Source organism: Acipenser ruthenus, chromosome 1, assembly GCF_902713425.1.
Source record: "Acipenser ruthenus chromosome 1, fAciRut3.2 maternal haplotype, whole genome shotgun sequence".
Classification (NCBI taxonomy): domain Eukaryota; kingdom Metazoa; phylum Chordata; class Actinopteri; order Acipenseriformes; family Acipenseridae; genus Acipenser; species Acipenser ruthenus.
In genome coordinates, this window is record NC_081189.1 from 19,912,360 (window position 1) to 19,933,896 (window position 21,537).

At 35.5% G+C, this 21,537-nt stretch overlaps 1 protein-coding gene across 3 annotated transcripts in view; it reads right to left on the bottom strand.

Annotated features, from left to right (window-relative positions):
* LOC117409060 (rho GTPase-activating protein 24) overlaps window positions 1–21,537 on the bottom strand; it is a 222,074-nt gene that overhangs the window by 113,847 nt on the left and 86,690 nt on the right. For all 3 annotated transcript variants that reach the window (XM_034014613.3, XM_059018928.1, XM_034014611.3), the window contains one exon: window positions 11,391–11,590. In XM_034014613.3, the coding sequence (XP_033870504.3) occupies window positions 11,391–11,590 (200 nt within the window). The remainder of the gene's footprint in view (window positions 1–11,390; window positions 11,591–21,537) is intronic.

Genomic DNA, 21,537 nt, shown 5'->3' on the forward strand with positions numbered 1-21,537 from the left:
ATAGGGCAGCAGCTGGAGACTGATCCATTTCCATTCTGCTTTTTTTGTCGTTGTTTTTTTTCTTTATAAAGTCCTTTTTTCTCTTGTTTTTTTTTTTTGTTCTTGTTTTTTTCTTTATATGGCAAAAATAATAGTACATTAAAGCACAGTAAAGCATGTTAAAGCATTGTAAATCACGGTGAACACACAGAGACGTATGGTAAAGTAAGGTAAACAACTTTGGCAAGCCATGGTAAACTACTGTATGGTAAATACATAGTATAAGCTTTGACAAAACATGATAAAGCCTCAAAATGACTTTCATAAAGGAATACCTATTAAAAACAGCCTACACTGTACTGTACTTCTGCAGAAAAAAAGATTTACATATGCTTTGTATACTGATAAAACAGTCATAAAATAAACTTCATCTTTATCAACTTTGGATGAGATGTAAAACCAAGGTCCTATTATAAGTGACTGCAGCAACAGTAGTGATGCATAGTTCACCTGCTAGTCTCTGTAAGCCTCTTTGGATAAAAGTGTCTGCTAAATGACTAATTAATAATAATAATAATAATAATAATAATAATAATAATAATAATAATAATAATAATAATAATAATAATAATAATAATAATAATAATGATGATGATGATACAATAACAATATTGACTATAGTATGAGCTCTCTCCCCAGCTGTGTGGAAGCAGAAAAGGAGGATAAAACTGTTAGAAACTAAATAACGTAGACATACATTTTTATTTCATAACTCTGATAAAGGTATGAACTGCTTGTTGGACCAAAATATAGGCATATCAATAACAATCATCATTGTTCTCAAAAACACTTATCCTTCTGCATAACTGGTAGCGTAAATTCATACAATTAGAATTAGAAAGGAAGGTTCTTACATGAATTCAGAGAACTGCACAGAATACAGACTTGTTAAAGACGTGCTGTTACAGTATCTCATTAGATGATCAGTAGTTTCAATTACAATAATTTCTTTGTGAAAGGGATTAGCTATGCAGACGGTACAAACATGAGCAGGCACATGCTAGCCCCATGCCATGCCTACGCGTGAGCAAGCCTTTGACATCACTATTCCATTCTCCAAATTCCACAAATTGCAAAACCGTAAAAAACAGATTTCAAAGCTCCTTTCAAAAAACAAATCCATTACTTACACTAAAATCAAGATAGGATGTTCTAAGGACACATTTTTAGTATTACAAGAAAACAATGCTGGGGTTGTCCTGCATTTGAAATTTGATTGGGCGCTATGTGATATAGACACACTGGGGGACAGATGCCAGTGTTGGTCATGGCAATTAGTCAAATGAGTTGTGTAATGAATGAAGACATTACTTTCAATGAGTTGGCCAATTAATAGTAGTTTTTATCTTCATGCTTCATCACCTTTTGTAGCATAATGGTTGGGAATTAGACTAATTATCTATTGTTAGACCATCCACCAGCATTGTGATGAATACCAGGAGCATGACCCCCTTCTAATGCTGCAGGAGGCAGGGATGATTTAGAGTGATTGTTTTCATTTTTGTAAGTATTACTCTAATTATTTTGGTAGACAATGAATCAGCTGTGTCAGGCATCACTGTTGCATTGCTTTTTTAAAATTCTATATTGTTTAATATGATAGAATCAGTGCTTATAAAAGGTACCAGGCTAACAGAAGCCTACTGAGTACAATTTACTGAACAGGTACCTCGGCCTTTGGAAGCCACAGTGAGCTTGAAGAGCTTCTTTGAAGTCCAGTTTCCATGCCCACCCAATCTTGTCTACAATGAAAGCCTGTCAAAGATACCAATTAGTGCTTGCTGCTTTGGTGATTGCTTTGTGTGAACACCTTGCCACTATTATCCAAAGTACTCTGAACAGCCCATATATGGAACTGGCTGTTCGCCACATTTAATTAAAACATTTTCGCATTAATAATTGCATTGACATTGATCCATCAGAAATAAAAGGGATAATGGTGTGAACATTCCTGCTTTGATCCGTTATTAACCGTGAAGGCTGTCTTTAAGCTAAAAAGGTCTTGTTAAGACTAAGCATGTGAAATGAACAACTGACCTCCCCAACTAATCCCAATACTACTTCCAAGTCAACTTTGTGTCAGAATTGTGTCCTATATTTTCCTGCCCAGCAGACTGGCAGCAGTCACTTCCTTTTCTCTGATAAGCAAATAAAAACAACATTTACAATGCCAAATGCTCGTCTAATGAACTTCTCCACTGCAGTGTTTGTTTGATGTTTCAGGATGTTTCCATTTGTAATCCACAGGAAATGAACAGTTTCCCCATTCAATTCCACCTGCTCCACCAGGGAGTCTGCAATCTAGTTCAGCTGCCTGAGTATGGATCAGGTTGACCAGTAGTCAAGGGTTACAGCAGCTACTCATATCTAGTTACAAGAACAGACAAAGTAAGGCATTAGCAGGCTTTTCTACTCTCCTTTTCTTTGTGCTTGAATGTAAATACAACTTAGAGTGGCACGTCTACTTTTGATAGTACAGGTTTCCCTGCCCACTTCACTCAGGCTATAATTGCTTTAGATCTAAATAGCAGCCTTTCATTAGTGTTTTGTTCCAGTGAAGGTCAATTAACCCATTTGTTAACTTAATAAATTAAACACATGGTGGAGCTATTTTAGAGTTTGGGGGTTTACATGTTTAAAAAAAAATACAACTTTAGACCGTATTTAGTTTCTGTCTTTTTTGTTTTAGCAGCTTATTACACTATCAGGTTTCAGCCGCACTTTATAACAGGCCTAGCAAACATATCTATGTTTTATATTGCCTCAGTACGAGGACATGGGAGCAACATAAACAGCTGAGAGAGCTGGAATGAAATGGGAAGTTGGTGATACTTCAACATCAATGAAATGAGCGAGTGTAACATCAGACTTGGCTTTGGAGTTAAATAATGTTTCATTATCTATTACGTTAATATCCTAAAACATTAGGCTGTGAGAGTTTTTTTTTTAAGAAGAAAACATTTATGGCCAATCATTTAAACAACGAGAAACTGGGGGTAAAAATCTGCTCTACACCCTTTCATTTATTCTCACTAAGCCAGCAACCCTTAGGGCACCACATTCTGCTGAGTTAGCTGGAATATTCCACAGATCAACACGTATAAGGGGTTTATTCACCAGTGAAATCCAGAACAACACTTGTATTATTTAACTGTACTTGTTCTTCATGCCTGACGCCCACTTCCAGGTTTGGGATTCTTGACCTTCACATTTGGCAGCAAACTGACTTCCAAAGCAGAGGTGGTCTGAAGACTTTCCAGAGCTGCCAGTGCATTGCTGCTGTTAAATGGGTCCTCGTGCTGAAGTGGGCTGCCTAAATGTGCAAACTGTGCCAAGTTAATACAAAACCAGTTAATACCCAATGTTTCCAACACTTGCTGTTGCTTCCTACCGAGCCAAATGAAACATACTTATATAAGATTTTATAACAAGGAAATCATATAGTCGGCAAACATATATATTGTAATCCGTTTTTAGGTGTTCATAGCAGCAATTGAAAGCTTTGTACTGTAGCTCAAAGGCCAATGACTGAACATTGACATACCGTTCTGTACAAATCAAATGTTATCAGAATGGTGTTACTTGGAATATAACCAGGAGTCATGGGTACCGATAGACTTTTATAATGGAGTATCAGAAAGTCCAATCAGAGATTTTCATTAACTTCTGGATGATCCAGTTTATTGAATCTCTCACACTTTGGTTCAGGGTCAGATCACAAATAAATACGCAGACCCTTACATACTGTAAGTGTAAAAAACAATATACAATTGTTGTGGCTAATCAGACATCACAAACTATTTTGGGGGTAAGGATAGGGCTCAATTCTCTAAGGTTGCCTGTCAGAATGATTAAACCTGCATGGTTATATAAAAGCTGTCATGGATACAAGAACAATTTACTTGCAATGCTAATGTAGCCTATATGCCACGATATTTTGGATACCCATTTGAGTTGACATACATAGCTTTGAATTTAAATACATAACATGTAGTATACAATACAGTATTATTAAAAAAGTGATTTGGATTATTGTTTCAGCAAACATTTGTTTTCATTTATTACAATGTCTCCTTTTAGTACGACGATGGCGTTCGATGACAACACATGATGACCTAATTATGGTTTAAAGAAGTAGCTGGGACTTATAAAGTAAAGCCTCAACTTGAAATTCTACCTTTAATAACCTCAGTGTTGACATCTATCACCATCATGTTAAAATAGTAAGTCTGGCATGAGAGAAGATTAAGAATTTAACTGACTTGTCAGCATCTTGTCAGTCTAACTGTTATTTTCAGTTAGGTTCAGATAGGTCTATAGTTGTACAGATAAGTTCAGAGGAACATATAGAGAGTATGTAAAACAAATGGAAAGTAGCCTCTGCTTATCAAATCAGCTGTGGATTTTACCTGGTTCATTTAAGGTTCTCTCGAAAGCAAATTTACTTTTAAGTTTATCTGAAAAGGGGATCTGCAGCAGTGTGTTAACAACATGTTCTCATGTTCTGTGTGTCTGGTTCTACCTGTAATCCCAGCTCTGTGTCTGCTCTTTGGATTAAATAAACAGCTGCAGTTTCCCATTCTTCCCACCCAGTACTATTCTTCAGTAAAACATTAATATACACATTGAAATTCAATCTATTAAATCTGTCTCGAATGTAATACCTAGATAGCTCTTTTTCAGAATACAGGCCTTGTTTGACACTAGTTGAAGCCTGTTTGTACCTATATGTGCCAAGATAACATCCTCAATTTGTGTTATAGTGTTTATTACCTGAATAATGGTATTGTTCTGTAACTTTGGTGGGATATGTGATCTTCACAGAGAAGAATGTATGCTCAGTTTTCATACAAACATTTTGGAAGTTTTAGTAGGTATGAGTGTGCCCATGTTAGGAGGAAGTGAACCCCAACTAATAAAACATATATACAACTGTTATTAAAGATGTGTGTTCAAATACTTTAACAGCAATGGCTGACATCCAGAAAGCCTTAACACAGACAATACAATACTAAAGATCATAAGATAAGCATAAGAAACACTTCCAGAGAATTACATATTTCGTCAAAACAGTCTGTTTAACTATCAATGCAAACCAGCCGCACTGTTAAATATCTCTTTATGACTTGCTGCCCTCATACTGCTGGATGACAAGTTTAATGCTTTCCCACTTGGGCGGTTGAGGATCTGGCCACCCACAGGTACTTTCCGGTGCTTTTCTGAAAATAAAGCTGACAAAAGGATTTATTAAAAGGAAACACCCATAATCTATTATCCATATTCTTGGATTACTCATATATTTTTTTAACCTTAGATTGACCAGACAAAATTAAAATGATGTGCACAGCTTGCATGATTTTACAGTAGAACCATTTGAACTGGAGGCTTCAGCATGTCTACAATGCAGCTGCCAGACTGCTCCAGGGCTTAGGTCCTTACATTGGTTACCAGTGAGCTACCAAATTAATTTTAAAGTTAAACATCTAAGGTCTTTCATGGATTAGGGCCATTCTCTCTCCAAGAACTACCAACTCTGTATATTCCTAGTCGTTCTTTGAGATCAGAAAATGCAGAACCTTTAGTTGGTCCAAAAAGTCGTCTTAATTTTTTTTGCTGTTGTGCGCCTTGGTTGTGGAACTCTATTTCGGGTACCATTAGGCAGGTTCAAACATTGGATTCTTTTAAGCGTAAAGTGAAAAAAAAAATGTAATGTGCTTTTATATAATTGGTTAGAACTGAAGTGTATTATACATATGAGCTATCTTGTTTTGTTTTTAACTTTGTACAGCGCTCTGGGATGTCATGGAGAGAAAGGAGCTATATACAAATACATTTTTATTGTAGAAGTTACAATCATCTGCAAAACCTCTGTTATTTCCTTTGACATCCCGTGAAAACCATTGTATGAGTCGATTTTCTAGGCATTTTTGCGGGGCCCTTAATATTAAACTACTGTACCAGCGCCACAATGGGATTACTACAGCGGCGGTTATGGCTCACACAAACTTAACTGTCAACAACCCGATTTATTTCTTCAGGATCTACGGCATTCAGGTCATGTTACTAGGTAGAAACACAAAACCACTGTTCTAATTAAAAGTTTTAATTTGTTACTCTCAATACTCTTAGTCATTTTGAATGTTAAACGCAAGCTTTCAGACTCTTGACTGAACTCCTGTGGAAAACATCACAGCTACTGTACATTGCTTCACTTAGTGTTAACACAATAGCTGTCAGTCTCTATGAATTTCCTTATTCCCACCATTGATTTGTCAACATTCAAACTAAACTGGGATCCGTAGCAAACAGCTATTGGTTAGAAAGCTGAGTTCATTGTAACTGCAATGCTATAATAATGCAGGTGACGCTGAGACTGGATGATGTAGGACAGTCAGAAAAATAACGAAAATGCTACTCAACAGGTTTGAAATTGCGCTTTGTTGAATTTGCCGAAATCCATTTGCCAAAAAAAAAAAAAAACAGTACGTCACTGGAGACGAAACAAAGACAAACTTAAAATGGCGAAAGAAAAAGGAGCTGATAGGAGGAAAGTGTTTATGGCCTGATGTAGAAAACATTTTGTTTGAATGGAGCACTTTGAATGACTTTAATACATACTGTAACTTGTTCTACATGTCAGTGCAATGCAGCGGTACACTTGTAAAGATTGTGTATGGTTATGGTTCGGATTAACAAAACAAAATGAATCTATTTGTACAGCTGGAAAGTGAATGCAATTGTACTGCACCGTATACAACATTAAAATGTTTTGTTTACTGGTTACTAGATGGTGCACTGTTTAGTTTATTGTGTTTTTGTTGTTGTTGTTGCTTTTTTAATTGATGCAAGCAGCACTGTTTAATACTTTTCTTTTAAATTTGAATTCATACAACTAATTTGTAAAAGCCAATGCAGCGGAAACTATTGTCTAAGTATGGTTTTGGAAAGAAATGTTCAGTAAAGCAAAGATGATATGTTCTTGAACTTGTTTGGGTACTTGATAAGCTAAAATAAAATACCTGTAGGTTAATAAAGATGTAATGTGGGATGTATAACTTGATTTTATGCTCTGTTAATTATTTTGAATTTTAGAAATTTTGAAAAACTGAATAGTTTCTAGCAGTTTAACTAAAAATGAAAAAAAAACACTGTACAATTATTAATGGAATAAAATGTTGCAAACAAAGGTTATTTCAACACTAAACCTGTATATCTTTATCGGTGTTGAGCATGTAAGAAAAAAAATGAATTGTAAAAAAAGTATTTTAAAATACGTTTTTTCCTAAAAGTGAAGTCTCAAAAAGGGGGGAGCGACTTTTATGCCAGTGCGACCTATAAAACGATTTTTATGGTAATTACTAACATAGCACTGGATATCGTTTCAATTCACGCATTCTTTTTATCCTTATACATGGTGATGCAGCTCTTCCTCCAGTGCAGGATGAGTAAAGGTCAATGAGTCATGCGAGACTCTTTAAAGGGTGATGTTAAGATAACAGCCATTATTTTGAACACCAAATGCATATAACACGAATGCTAAAATGTAGTCATGTTAAGTGGATCGGAACTCTTTCAATGCACCAATATTTTTCTTCTCATTTAAATGAATTTGATATGCTTAAACAAGATTTTCGACTCATAAGGCTTTCCCCCTGAGTTCCCACTGCAGGTGCAGAAAGTTAGATACTGTATATTCATCATTTTGATTCTCCCTCAATCATACAGATACAGTGTTCTCTCATCGTCACAATCTGGAAAGAATTCTACATGAATGATTTGTGTCTGCTCTAACTTTGGATACTGACATCCGATAATTGTATTTTTTGTGTTGGACATTAGTTGTATATGTTAATACAGTCGTATGACATTTACTTTCTGATATTTTAATAAGGGGTACTCGTTGCCTGTAATGTGACTCCTGTATATATCCGCAGAAGTGTTTATAAAGAAGTACTGCCCCACTTTCACCATATATATATATTTGTTGCATTGCAAATTCCATCTACTGGCACTTCTAATGAAAACAGACAGCATGCATCAGTGAATGTTGAATGTGCTGTGTTAGGTGGAAAGAGGAGGAAGTTTGAGGGAGTGACGCCTTTTTAATATCACCATCAGTGATTATGCCAGCAAGTCTTGGAAGGGTCAGCATGCCTGCACATTACTCGACCTTCTCCTAATGACCGATATCCTGTCAAACACACTGTGAAGTCACTTGATTGAGGGCTAAGGAGCAGTTCCCAGCTGAGCATGACCACAGCGAATGTTCCCTATCCTTATCCAAGCCCATTTCATACATACAGAGTACATATTCACCACAATTGCAAATCTAACCTTCCACTTATATTTGAATCCAATGTTTAGCTAGCCAAGATAATACAGCATACAGAGGACTCGGATACTTAAGTCTACCTTACAGTAGTGTGGTAGCAAAACTGAGCTTATTAAAGATTAAGGAGTTGTGAGAATATTGCAAAGCAAATGAATGGTAAGAAAATGTTTTTAAAAGCTTGTTTATGACATCTTGAAAGTAAAACTAGTCTCAAAGTAAACACCAACCTAGTTGCAACACAAATGTTTTCTTCCAGCTTTGTTACAATGGCATCTTCCACACTTATTCCTGGCTGCAATCTCATTTATGACTGACAGTGAATAAGTATTCTGATTCATGCAAATCACTGACTGATGTTATACTGAGGAAGAACTTTTTAACTGTGTCTTATTTTCCATAAACAAGACTCCAGACAGGCTGAAGCTCGTGTTGTTTAGGCAAACTGGGTTTAAAATCTTGAGAAGCCGCATTGCACAACAGGAAACATCATCGGATCTGAAGTAATGTTTAATCACTGAAAAGTCTCATGCGTGCTTGCTCTACTTAACATGCGCACTGTCTATTTGCAGGAAAATAATCAAGCAACATTTACACGACTGTACGCTTTGAAGTTCTGTGAACCAACTGGCGCAGCATGCAGCGCTACAGGAATCCAACAGCAACATCGCAGATACCTTAAAGTTAGATACAGCAGCCACAAGAGGTATCCTGGCTACACTCCTCCAGATCAAAGTGCTGCCAAGCCAAGGCATTACAGGAAGGTCGGGTGAACGATGAGAAGATTAGGGAATGTGCCAATTGTGCCACGGCTCAGAGTATCTAGTATCTTGTTTGTCAATACTCCATTAGTTACAGCTTACACAGAGATTTAAAAGCACTTATTTAAAAGCATACAATTTATGGTAAAAATGTTTTATTATATAAAGAATAGTCTTCATCATATTTGCTGTCTTTATATTTCCGCAGGTCTCAAGCTCTTTGCCTCTAGTATCTTTGATACTGCTGTATGTTCAGCAACAACTATTCTTCCATCCAGGGGTTAATTTGTAAACAAAAAGGTACCAAATCTTAGAATTAAGGAAGAGGGTTAGCATTTTTGTTTATAGACCTAATGTACTAAGCTTGATTTACAGAAGTTTCCTTACCCTTAGAGGTCACATTCTAAAATATATCGTTACAGTACACTTTTGTCATGCAATTCATGAAACAGGAAAGCAGGTTTTCATTGAACAACATGTTATGTATATAGTACTTTTTTGCATTACGGTTCATCATTTGTAAACTGTATAATACTCGCCTGTCAGACAGAAAGGTACCGGATCGGCACAATTTAACCCCTGCTTCCAGACATAATTATAAATCACTCCATCTTACAATATATACAAAAATAACAAGTACCATTTGAAATGTTTGTGTAAACAATTCAACTGTTCTTTGAAAGGCACATCTTTTGTGGTAAAGGGATAGATTGATATACGTACAATTCCTGTTAAATGTATATTCCCTTCACATATGGAAGAAGTCATTTCCCAATCAGTTCTATGGGGCTAATCTTAGCACAATCAAAACAGATGTGTAGCTTTCAGTACCTGGGGACGGAAACACTCTTTCCAAAAACTGCCCACTCAGCTCAAGATTTTAACAAAGCAGTTGGACGTCAAACAACATATTGTTCATTTCAGACAATGGACTTCTACTGAAAATGACTTAAATGCTTGCAATAAAGTGCCTTTTGGGGTGAATTATAAATAAATAAAGTCAAAAAACAAAAAGAAACCAATTACACAGCGTACAGTATGCTATTGGTGTTTGGTTTCTTCAGTCTTGTTCTATGTTATATAAGTGATGTCTTTGGAAAGTATATGGCATTAATGCCCTGAGCTTTCGATTATATATATTGTATAATATGTCTAGAATTTCATTCCTTAAATCTGTATTATATAAACCTCTACCACTGAATTATGTACCCAAGTTAACAGTAAAGTCCAGATGCTTTTTCTTTTTTTCAAACATTAATAATATCAATTCCAAGCACTGGTGCTAATTGATAGTAAGAAAGTACTCCCCAGAGCATATGAGTATATGGGTTTACTAGCCAAGGTAGTTATATTTAATTAATTGTTGGGACACTGACATACTGAAAATCGTGCGAAGATTTGTATGCTGGGAGACCTCTCTTTTCATTTATTTAAATGAAAAAACTATGCAATAAAATAAATAAAAGTGTGTCTAAGAACAAGGAGCTTTGCTATTATATATATATATATATATATATATATATATATATATATATATATATATATATATATAAATAAATGTTATGGCCTATATTACAGACATAATCATTTAACAAGTAGCAGATCTGCAGATTTTTTAAAATTGTATATTTGGCCCTGTGTGCTAAAAATACAACTGACAGTTCATGAATCTTTATTTTTGTATGAAAACATAGGAAGGTTGCAAGGGAAGGCCTTTTTTTAATAGTTTAAACCACGGGAGAACAACTCGGTCCACGGGGACCATTCCACATCAGGATTTAGAGGTTATCAATACAATAATTAACAAATTAATACATGAACAGAGGTGTACAGTAAGTGGTTTAATTAAGTAACTAAGGCTAGAGGTTATCAGTTAAATATTTAACACATTAATACATGAGAAGAGGTGTACAGTAAGCAGTTTAATTAGTAATTAAAGCTATGGTTGTAACAACTATATGAGCTAGAGTGGACCTTGCTGTGCACCACTGGTTTAAACTGGGATGGGATTTAGCTCTGCCTCTGTTAAATCTCCTATGGATGGGGCATGAGACACACTGAGGAAATATAGGGCAAAGGGTATAAAACAAAACTTTAAACACAACTTAGTGTTACACATAGTGAATACAGTAGTACTTCCCTTTACCCCAGCCCCATTTCTTGCTGCTATAGCGATGCCTACGGTTTTGAACTCTGAGATCATGACACTGTACAACATTGTATGCAAGCTTTTTTTTTTTTTTTTTTTACGGCCTACTTACCAGTGCTTTAGTTTCATCTTCATCTTTGTAATAATAAAGCTGGTCCCCCTTGAGAACAAACCAGCGTGTGTGCCAAGTCTTGACAAAGCCCCCTTGCTTTCTTAGCCACCCACACTTAATGACATTCTGCCTCGCCCTGCCTGACTGGGGGCTGTTGTTGGAGCCACTGTGGTCGTCCATTATAAGGCTTATAGATTTTTCTGTTGGGGGGAGATAAAAAAAAACAGGTCAGTTAGCTTAATAAGGTAGTGTTACAATACCTGCCACTGCTGAGGATGAGTAATAGGACTGACAAAGGTGTCCCTCCAGCTGGCGCCTTACTTTTTTATGTATTCATTTCTTTTGCAGCAGCTAACCCAGTTTCTTACACTGGTGCTCAGCAGGGAACTAACCTACTTTTCCATAAAGGTAACTTCAGCTGCTGTATATATAGTGCAAACAATCGAAAGGACTTTTCAAGTACAGTCCACTAGCACCCTGTGGCAACTTTTTAATAGCTACAACTGATCCCAATTTGCTATTGCTTTTCCCCATTTACTGAGACATTTTTGGATTATGAAATAAAGGAGACTGCTAATACAGGCAGAAAGCAGTCAGGAAAATAGAGATAAACACGCACCACATATACTGCATAACACTTGAACTCTATCAAGTTACTTGTAACCTCTGCTCACATCATATCCTTCCCATTGCCTTGTATTTCAAAAAAAAGAATTAAAGGAGTTTTTAAAATCCTTTTTCCTCTTCATAGCACTAGCATCGCTGCTCCCACAAAGTATGTGTATGCTTTTGGATATGCTGATACTTCAAAGACAACACTACAGATGAAAGGTTGCTGCTGCTTCTGGTATGTAATCACTTAATGTGTTGTAGTTCAAACTACCTCCCATGGTCTAGATGGAATCAGACCATGTAAACTATAGGAAATGTATTGGGTTGCAACACTTTATTAACACATAGAGTATTTTGATATACTAAATAAATGCAAAAACACATGATGTAATTTGTGTTAATACAGCATTTCAGATACAAAAATACTTATTACAGTGCCGGTAAAACAGTAGTTCACCTCTTGACCTTTTTGAATCTTAGAGCACATTAACAGTAATTAACAAGACAATCATTTCCACTTCAGAGAAATCTAAACTGTTGCAGAAACACACAGAAAAATAATGAAATAGTGAAATAATCATAATACTGTAACAGTAACTTCTGATAAAACTGTAAAGCAGTCTATAAAGGTCATTTCTGCTATGTCATTGTGAAAATATTTTTCTATTTTGAAATGAGAACACATTTTTAGTTTTCTCCTTTGAAAGAAATAGGAGTTACAGTAACTGAAGACCTATAAAATATAGGTTTGTGTAAAAAAAAAAAAAAGACAAAAATAAACAAAACAAAAAAGACATTTACATCTCTGGTTTGCAAGGATGTCATGCCACGTTATCACAGGCTTATCTGTTTTATTTGAATATCTTCTAGGCTGCACGGTTATTATTATTTATTTCTTAGCAGACGCCCTTATCCAGGGCGACTTACAATTGTTACAAGATATTACATTATACATTATACAGATATCACATTATTTTTTATTTTATTTTTTTTTTACATACAATTACCCATTTATACAGTTGGGTTTTTACTGGAGCAATCCAGGTAAAGTACCTTGCTCAAGGGTACAGCGGCAGTGTCCCCCACCTGGGACTGAACCACGACCCTCTGGTCAAGAGTCCAGAGCCCTAACCACTACTCCACACTGCTGTCCAGAGCCCTAACCACTACTCTACTAGTGCTAATTGAGGTCTGTGAAACATCTGCAGAAACAGATTAGCTCAAGCAGCGATACCAAATGAATACTCACATTTGTAAGCAATCTAAGCATCACAGTAACAACAAGTTTGTGATATAAAATATAATGCAGTAATAAGCATTAGTTAGTCATAAACATAAGTACATTTGATACAGTATATATATATATATATATATATATATATATATATATATATATATATATATATATATATATATATATATATATACATATATATAAAGGCTTTAAATAACAGAGGAAGTCACAGGTATCATACTATGTTTTACAAGTAGCTCAGGACTGTAACATTTTATAGCTTAGCCTTAGGACTTTCACTGTTAATTATGAACCAGGAGCTGTGTAAGCACAATATACAAAGCATGTGAGTCAAAGGTATAAGGCCAAGACAAAACTGTTTAGAATTGATCACATTTGATGATTGCAGATATAAATAAAGCATTTATATGAAGAAAAATTGTGAAACAGAAAAACAAAAAAGCAACTAGTTTCAGTACCTTGGGCTGCATCACAAAGAAGAATTTGGAACAGTAGGAGCTGAACCATTTTGCATTAGTTCCTATTGTGAATTATAGAGAGATCTTTAATCCTACACTGTCCTATCAGATACAAACACTTGAGATGACAATGCCAGTGCAGAAGCCTATGCATACATTCTTTTTTTAAGCTTCTCTCACTCTGTATTACAAACAGTCCATATATCATGACAGAACAGTGCACCATCATCAAACAAGTAAGAGCAGGGAGTCTGCAGACCAGTCTTTTTCACCCTTCATCAGCAGACAATATAACAAAAACAAAGCACAATGTGACATCTCTAATTGAAAAAAAACATGAAGTAAAATGTATATTTGAAAAATAGTCTAGCCGGTTTCATTAATACGGCCACAGGTTCAAACAATGCGGCTGTGAAAGGTTTCATCTTTACTTGAGCAGTAATACAACATTACAGAATAATAGAATATAGCTCTGTCAAGGATAAGGTCACCAACCCATTTAGCACTTATGAAGCCATCATCTCAAAGATATGGGAACTTGAGCTGTGAAAATTACTATTACAAAAGGGTCAATTTTTCTTGTTTTGATACCCTCGAACGAACCAGTCCAAATCATAGCATACTATTGTGCACAAAGTATGAAGCCAATAACTCAAATTGTTTCGTCTTTAAGAAACGAAAACCAAGAAGTCACAAGTCACAGAGGTTAAAGTGAAGGGTACCACTACATTCCTCCCGAGAAGTTTCCATATCATTGAAAATATGTAGTCTGCATATCAAATGGTTTATGTGATGTTAGCAGTTGAAGAAGTGGTGTTGGTGGCAAATTTACAAGAATATGATTACTTTAAAACCAATTCAGGTCACTGTTGAAGTTGAGAAGGTTTTACTATATATTAAAGCTGACTTGGACGGATCTTACCACCACCTGAATGAAAAAAGAAACCTTGCCTATTGTTGGAAAATGGTTTCTCCCATTCTGTCTTTTTCATTCTGATCATGAAGGCTGTAAGAAAAGTCCAGGGTAGACAAATATTTAACTAGCACATTATACCCTTTAACTTTCAAAGTCTTGCATTTTCCTGCACCAGAATATAAAGTACATCATTAGAAAATCCATTCTAAAGTTAGCAGTATGTACAAAAGCCTTTGTATTTTGTAATTAGGCTGCTCTGAGAAATGCTGGAACAAACCAATAAACAAGACACTTTGGGCAGGATTTTCAAAAGTTCATAAATGATAACTCCAGTGTTAATCAAGAAATCGGTACGTAGCGTTGATTTTGGCAATTTCAAGCAGCCGTTGTGCCTGTTTTGTTATTAAATAATTGCCCTAATGTGATTTCCGAAATTATGTTGATTTAAGAAATAATGTTGATATCTTCTTGCAACTATTTATTTTGTTTGCGTGAGAATTTAAAAGCAAATCAGTGTTAATTGTCATAATTTATCAGGATTTAATTCACACTTGGAAAAAGAGGGTTTTAATTAAAGAAAGAGTATATAACTCACCTTGAAACAACATTTAACAGACCGCAGCTGTGACCGGGGTTCATTCTTGTAGTTATGAAATTTGTTTTGCCTTTTCTATACTTGTGGTTATGAATGAGATTTACTCACTTCTTTTAACCATGTGTAACCTTACGGAACGTTTGTTGTATTGCTAAAATGATATACCGTTATTTGCACCCAGTGTAATGTTACTACCAAGAAATTATCAGTGCAACTGTAGCCTATTTGAATTCTGCATACGTACATTATATGACAGCTGACATCTACTGTCGATTTTATATGAATTATACAACTGAAATTTTGGTATAGAAAATGGCATATTAGATATTACAACAAAGTTTCCTTAGGTGATTGCGGATTTGCAATGTGTCCTTGGCTTTTAATACCTGTGTCTTATCCACACAAGAACAAAAAGCAGGCGTCAAGGACACACAGCGATGCACTGGGAATGTGCTCGAGATCATTGACATTGATTTTGCCTAAACATAATTCGTAATGTTGTCTGACTCTCCCCGCACTTTATGTACAGTGTACACTTTCACCTTCACAGGTTTGTATGCATATAAAATGTTCTTATAATACTGCAAGTGTTCGGTGGCTACTTCTATCTAATCATGTTGAGTTTATTTATCGCGGAGGCGAGCAAAGAGTAACACTAGAAAATGCATGATTAGAGGAATTCACCAAACAATTAATTATAAACAAATTGTGTATTGGGTAGGGAGTTCTATCGTAATTGTAAAAGCTTAATACATATATAATGAAGTGTTACATACATGGTATACATGTGTAATAACTAACAACTACAAACACCAACGGCACGTGAAATGTTCTGTATTTATAGTCTACAATTATAAACACTAAAATACATACAAAAGTAGATTCATATGAATAAATTCCAACCAATATACATAGATGGCTTACTGATTTTTTTTTCTTTTTAACCAAAAAAAGATTGCAAAATGCACATTAAGAGATTTGTATATAGTAAACTGTGGCAAAATATCCCCCCGAATGTGGGTAAATGACTAATGGGGTTTAATTATTATTTTGTTTTTAATCTGTGCAGTCCGATTTTTACCCACACGCCAGATAATCGTAAATCAGCATTTAATATGTGAAGTGTTCTAAATAAATGTACATTCTGCATGACAAAATGCACAATTTTAAATGAAGTTTACAAATTATACACAACATAGATATTCCCATTATTTTTTATTTCCATTTGGCTGCTGCTCGCTGGTGGGAGAGCCGTCTCCCTGTACGCTAGTAGTTTCCATAACAGCTAATTATGCTTCCATTCATTTTTCTTGATCTCGTTAACATGCATTTTGATTAACGAGTTCCCCGTATCTAATTGTTGAGACAGGACGTGATGAAGGTGACCTCTAACAATGAAGCCTTTTAATGAGAAATGCGTTCATTAATGACCTCATCGACTCAATTTCACAGCATCACTTGCTACTAAAGCTCTCGTTACTATAACATGAGTTCGATACAATAACACTGTTTTTGAAAATCCTGCCTCTTAAACCTAAATAAATAAATAAACAAATAAACAAATAAATAAACAATACACACTAATGGAATTTGAATGGTGTTTTTGTTTTATACCCGGTACTGATGAAGATGCATACTGATCAAGTTAGTTTAATCCATAATTGCAGAAGAAGATGAAATGCAATCAGTGCATGAGCTCAGTGCTGTAAATATTTAATGTAGAGAACTGCTTTGAAGAGAACTTATAAATTTCATATACAAACCAATATCCTTAAACCGCCTTTGAGACAGCATTGGTATTGAACACCAGGAAATAATGGCAACTGCAGCAAGGAGCAGCAATCTGTGTGCTCTGTGCTACAAGACAGAATGATTGCCACCCCCTTAACCCCATTGTGCCCTCGTGTCACACATGCCCGTGATTCACATCTCTCTTGACAATAGCAGGGAGCACCTTCCCTGGTGGCTGGCAGACTGTCCGAGGACAGCCTTTTTCTTATAGATGGAGCATACACCTTGCTTCAGCTTCTGAACTAGAGCTCTGTCACTATGCCAAACCCCGAGGGCACTGATATATTAAAGTTATCTCCTGGCAGATAGCTTTTCTGGTGGGAGCCTATGAGCCTGAGAACTGAGAATTGGCCAAATAATGTTTGAGGAGCTCTGCTATCAAAAGGTCATTTGCATTGGCACTCATTGTTGGCATCCTTCTTCCGCAGAGTAGGCAGCAGTGTCCACAGTGTCTCAAATACAGGATGTATAATGAGACTGCTACCCTGACAGTGGGGTGGAGTAGTAAACATTGACAATTGCTAGAATGTAGCCACTAGGTTTAAGCTTGGGCCCTTGGGGATATGTGTCACCCTACTTGAATTTGATGAGCACATAACTCAACTGGTATGTTTTTCCCTACCAATATCTTTGCTCTTGAGCAAGAAATGTTACTGCCACTAATTAAATATATTTGGCTTTGTTACCCTTCCCCAACAGATGAGATGCTGTAACCTTGACACTTTGCAAAGAAAGAGTAAGGTCAAATAAAGTAGGAAACCTCTGGAGAACCAATGCTGAGGGTCACTGTGGCAGGAATGGCTGGCGAGGTGACGTCAGGCCAGAAGCAGGAAGGAAAACAAACTGCAGGGCAAAAGATGTGACGTGCGCCGTTTATTTTTTAAATAACAAAAATAAATAAAATATTTAAACAAAAACTGTGCTCACAGAGCGAAAATAAAAGTTTAAACAAAACACAAATCTGGAACACAAAACACAAACAATAGGTCAGGCTAGGCAGTTGCTGTCACTGTTCCTATTTTACTTTCGTTTCTAATCCACTCGCTGACTCTACTCTCGTTCTCTCCTCTTGAACACCCACCCTGAGTGCAGAGAGCTGCAGGCTTTTATTTACTATGGCCAAGGGGTTAACTATCAATTATCTCATTACCCCTTGGCCACAATCTGCACAAGTTTTTTTAAATACTACTGGCAGAGGAAGAGCTGACGACCTTGCCTCTGCCAAAACACATTTAAATGAAAATAAACAAAACATACGGCTTCACCGTCACATTTATAAAACAATAACAAAACAAGGCTACTCTTTCATATTTATAAATAAATAAATAACAACAATAACGATAACAATAATAATAATAATAATAATAATAATACCACAAAACAAATACAAAATAATAAATTGCACAGGGGGTACCCCGTTCTATAAATAAATAAATACATGTGCAGGTCTCCTCATCCTGTTACAGTCACCTTCCCTCCTAATTAATGTTCTATACATATGAGTCCATTTCATTTCAATATTAAAGTAATTCCCTCTGTATTGATGTCGCAGGGGTGCAGGGTAATGGCTACACTCCAGTATTCCAGATGTACTTGGAAGTTTAACATTTTACTTTTATAGATTTATATTTACAATAAGCCAAACTTTATTTATTTAATCAAAACAGAGTTCATTAATAACTCTATATATAGTGCGTATTGATCTAAATCTTTGTGAAGAAGGCCCCCTGTCTCATAAGTTTCATATGTGTCCAAAAGTAGAGATGTTAAGAGTAGCTAAGTAACAATGCAAGTTAGGTGAATACGTATTGACCACCTATGGTAAATCCAAGTCTGCAGGGGTATTTTCATGACTGGACCTTGCACTGGAGGGATCTAATGATCATTTCCCAACATTTAAAAAACACATTTGGAACCATAATTGAAAAGAGAAGAGCTAGCAACTGTTGCTAGAAAGTTAAAGCTCTATATTCTTTATTTATTCTGGGCTGGCATTTCCTGTCTAAGCCTAATGCACAGGCCTGGTGGAAAGATGCCCCTGCAAACACTGCCACACTGTGTATACAACATTCAGCTCCAGAGAAGCTCACAGGGACCTATTGAAGGGGCTCATTAATAAAATATCCAACATTCGGCAGAACAAGTTGTTATGTATTATTTATGATGTTTGGAAATTATGGCAGCCAATTTTTTTTTTTTTAAATGAGTTGAAAAGACAATGCCAGCCTTGATATGGAATATAACATGATTATCCATTTGATTTGATTCTTTAGATTTGCATAGTACCACTACTGCAAAAAAGTAATGAAACACAAAACAAATCTTTATTCTGCAAAGAATGGTGCAAGAGTAAGCCTGTAGAAATAAATACTTGACAAAAAAGCATGTTCATTGTTAAGGACAGTTATTCTTAATGCTTAAGGTAGCCCTGACCTTACAGTTGTGTGTAGCAAATGATACTGCTGCATCAAAACAGTATACTGTTTGAGATGTCCAAGCAGCAATGCAATGTTCTCAGTGTATAATGATACCATATACGTTATGTGTTTATAAGTCTATCTGAATGAGGATTTTGTAATTTACTGCACCTACAGAACCTACAGTTAAAAACAGTCTTCCTTCAAAATCACAGCATGTGTATGAGGTTAGCAGGTGTGTCATTAGAATTCAAATCAGATTTATTTCAGTTCTTTCATGTGGTAACAGAGTCCATGTGATGCCAGATGTAAAAGATTACAAGCAGGGTCAAAAACAGCACAGCCAATATAAAAAAATAATTCAGTGCAAAAAAGCAGGAGGATTTGACAGCTATAATTGATATAATCTACCTTCTCTTCAAACAGTATTTCTTATAATACAGCATACATCCTGAGCAGCCTTAGCTTACATTCCATTTGTAATGACAAACGCTTCCACTAAAAGTATATGTGTTCAATGTGTTCAATGTTCAAAACGTTTGTCATTGAATTTATTAAGTTTCTTTTAGCCGATTGAGTGTTTAATAGTTATGGATGATTCCTTGTATAATGCACAACCTGGTATATTATATAGAATATTATTACGCAAGTATACTGTGCACCTGGTATATGACACACAACAAATTGTCCCTATATTTGATTGTATGCTGGGAATTACAGTATTTCATTTCCTTTCTTATCTAATATACTATTACTTGTATTCTGCATCATTGTCTGTTGTTATTACTTCGGTCATTATGTCTGGTGCTCACTAGAGGGGTTGAAATTACAGTTGTACCCCCTAAGTGACATTTCTAAATCACATCACTTCAGAAATTCAGATGCAGTCCCCATGGCTGAAAAAACACAACCATTTTACATAAAACACACCTAAAGGTAAATCAAACAAGTAAATAATTAAATATTCCGAAAAACGTTGATGGTATAATAAAGCATCATTTTAATATGGTCATTAGTGTGGAATGATAATTGCACTGTGTTAATGGATTGTGATTATGTTCACAAACACACAAGCTATGGCTTGTCTGTTTCTCATTCTCCTAAAGGGACAGTCAATACAAAACAGGAAAAAAAGAAAACTGTTTGTCACTTTGTTTAGGCTTAATGATATCTTGCCAAGTCTACCTTGGAAACAAGACAAGTCTAAATAGTATTTACTACTGTCCTGTGACATGGATCAACACAGGCAAGTACTACAGGGCAAGATGCAAATGCGCTTGTTTCTTTATTAAATAAAATAATTAAACAAAACAAAACACTACTCACAAAGTAAACGGCACAGTGGCCAAAATAAACAGATACCAAAAACAAGTAGCATGCTGGTTTATATCCAGCACGAGTAACAATTGTTTTTATTCTATAGAGGAATAATAATCTGTTCTATTCAATCTAAACAGCAGCAAAGATGTCACTGTTTCAATATTAAATACAAATCAAAGTTCTCAAAGTGTAAGTTCTCTTCAAATAAACTTAAGAGATTCACAACACACTGTCAGAGATGTTAGTTTGCTCAAGGTCCCCTACTTTTAATGATGTAAACAGGGGTTGTAATTAGATTAACTGGAGGACTGTGTTTTAATCTTTTTGGTTTTGGAATGAAACACACATTTATTGTGAGCTTCTGTTCTGTGATTACTGTATATCTTTACCATCAAAAATAAACCTTGTGACATTAAACCTCACTCATTTTAAAAATGAACAAAATGAAAGCAATCCATACTTGCACTCACCATTTTAAGTTTATAATTAAATTAATAATTATATATAATTAAACCAAAGATGGTGATTTAACAAGGGATTCATATAAGCCCTATTTGTATGGTTTAGCTTTATAATGGAGTGATTAGGAAACACTGTAAGAGATGTACCACTTTTTACAGAATGTCTGGAGGGTTGTAAGTTTAGACTCCACAAAGTGATTGTAACACAAGGCACTTTCATGATGATAATTTATAATCATTAAAATAAAAATTCCAAAACAATTGTATTAATTGTTGTATAAATGCAATACATCTGCTCAGTGATTCTGTGTAGTTACATCTG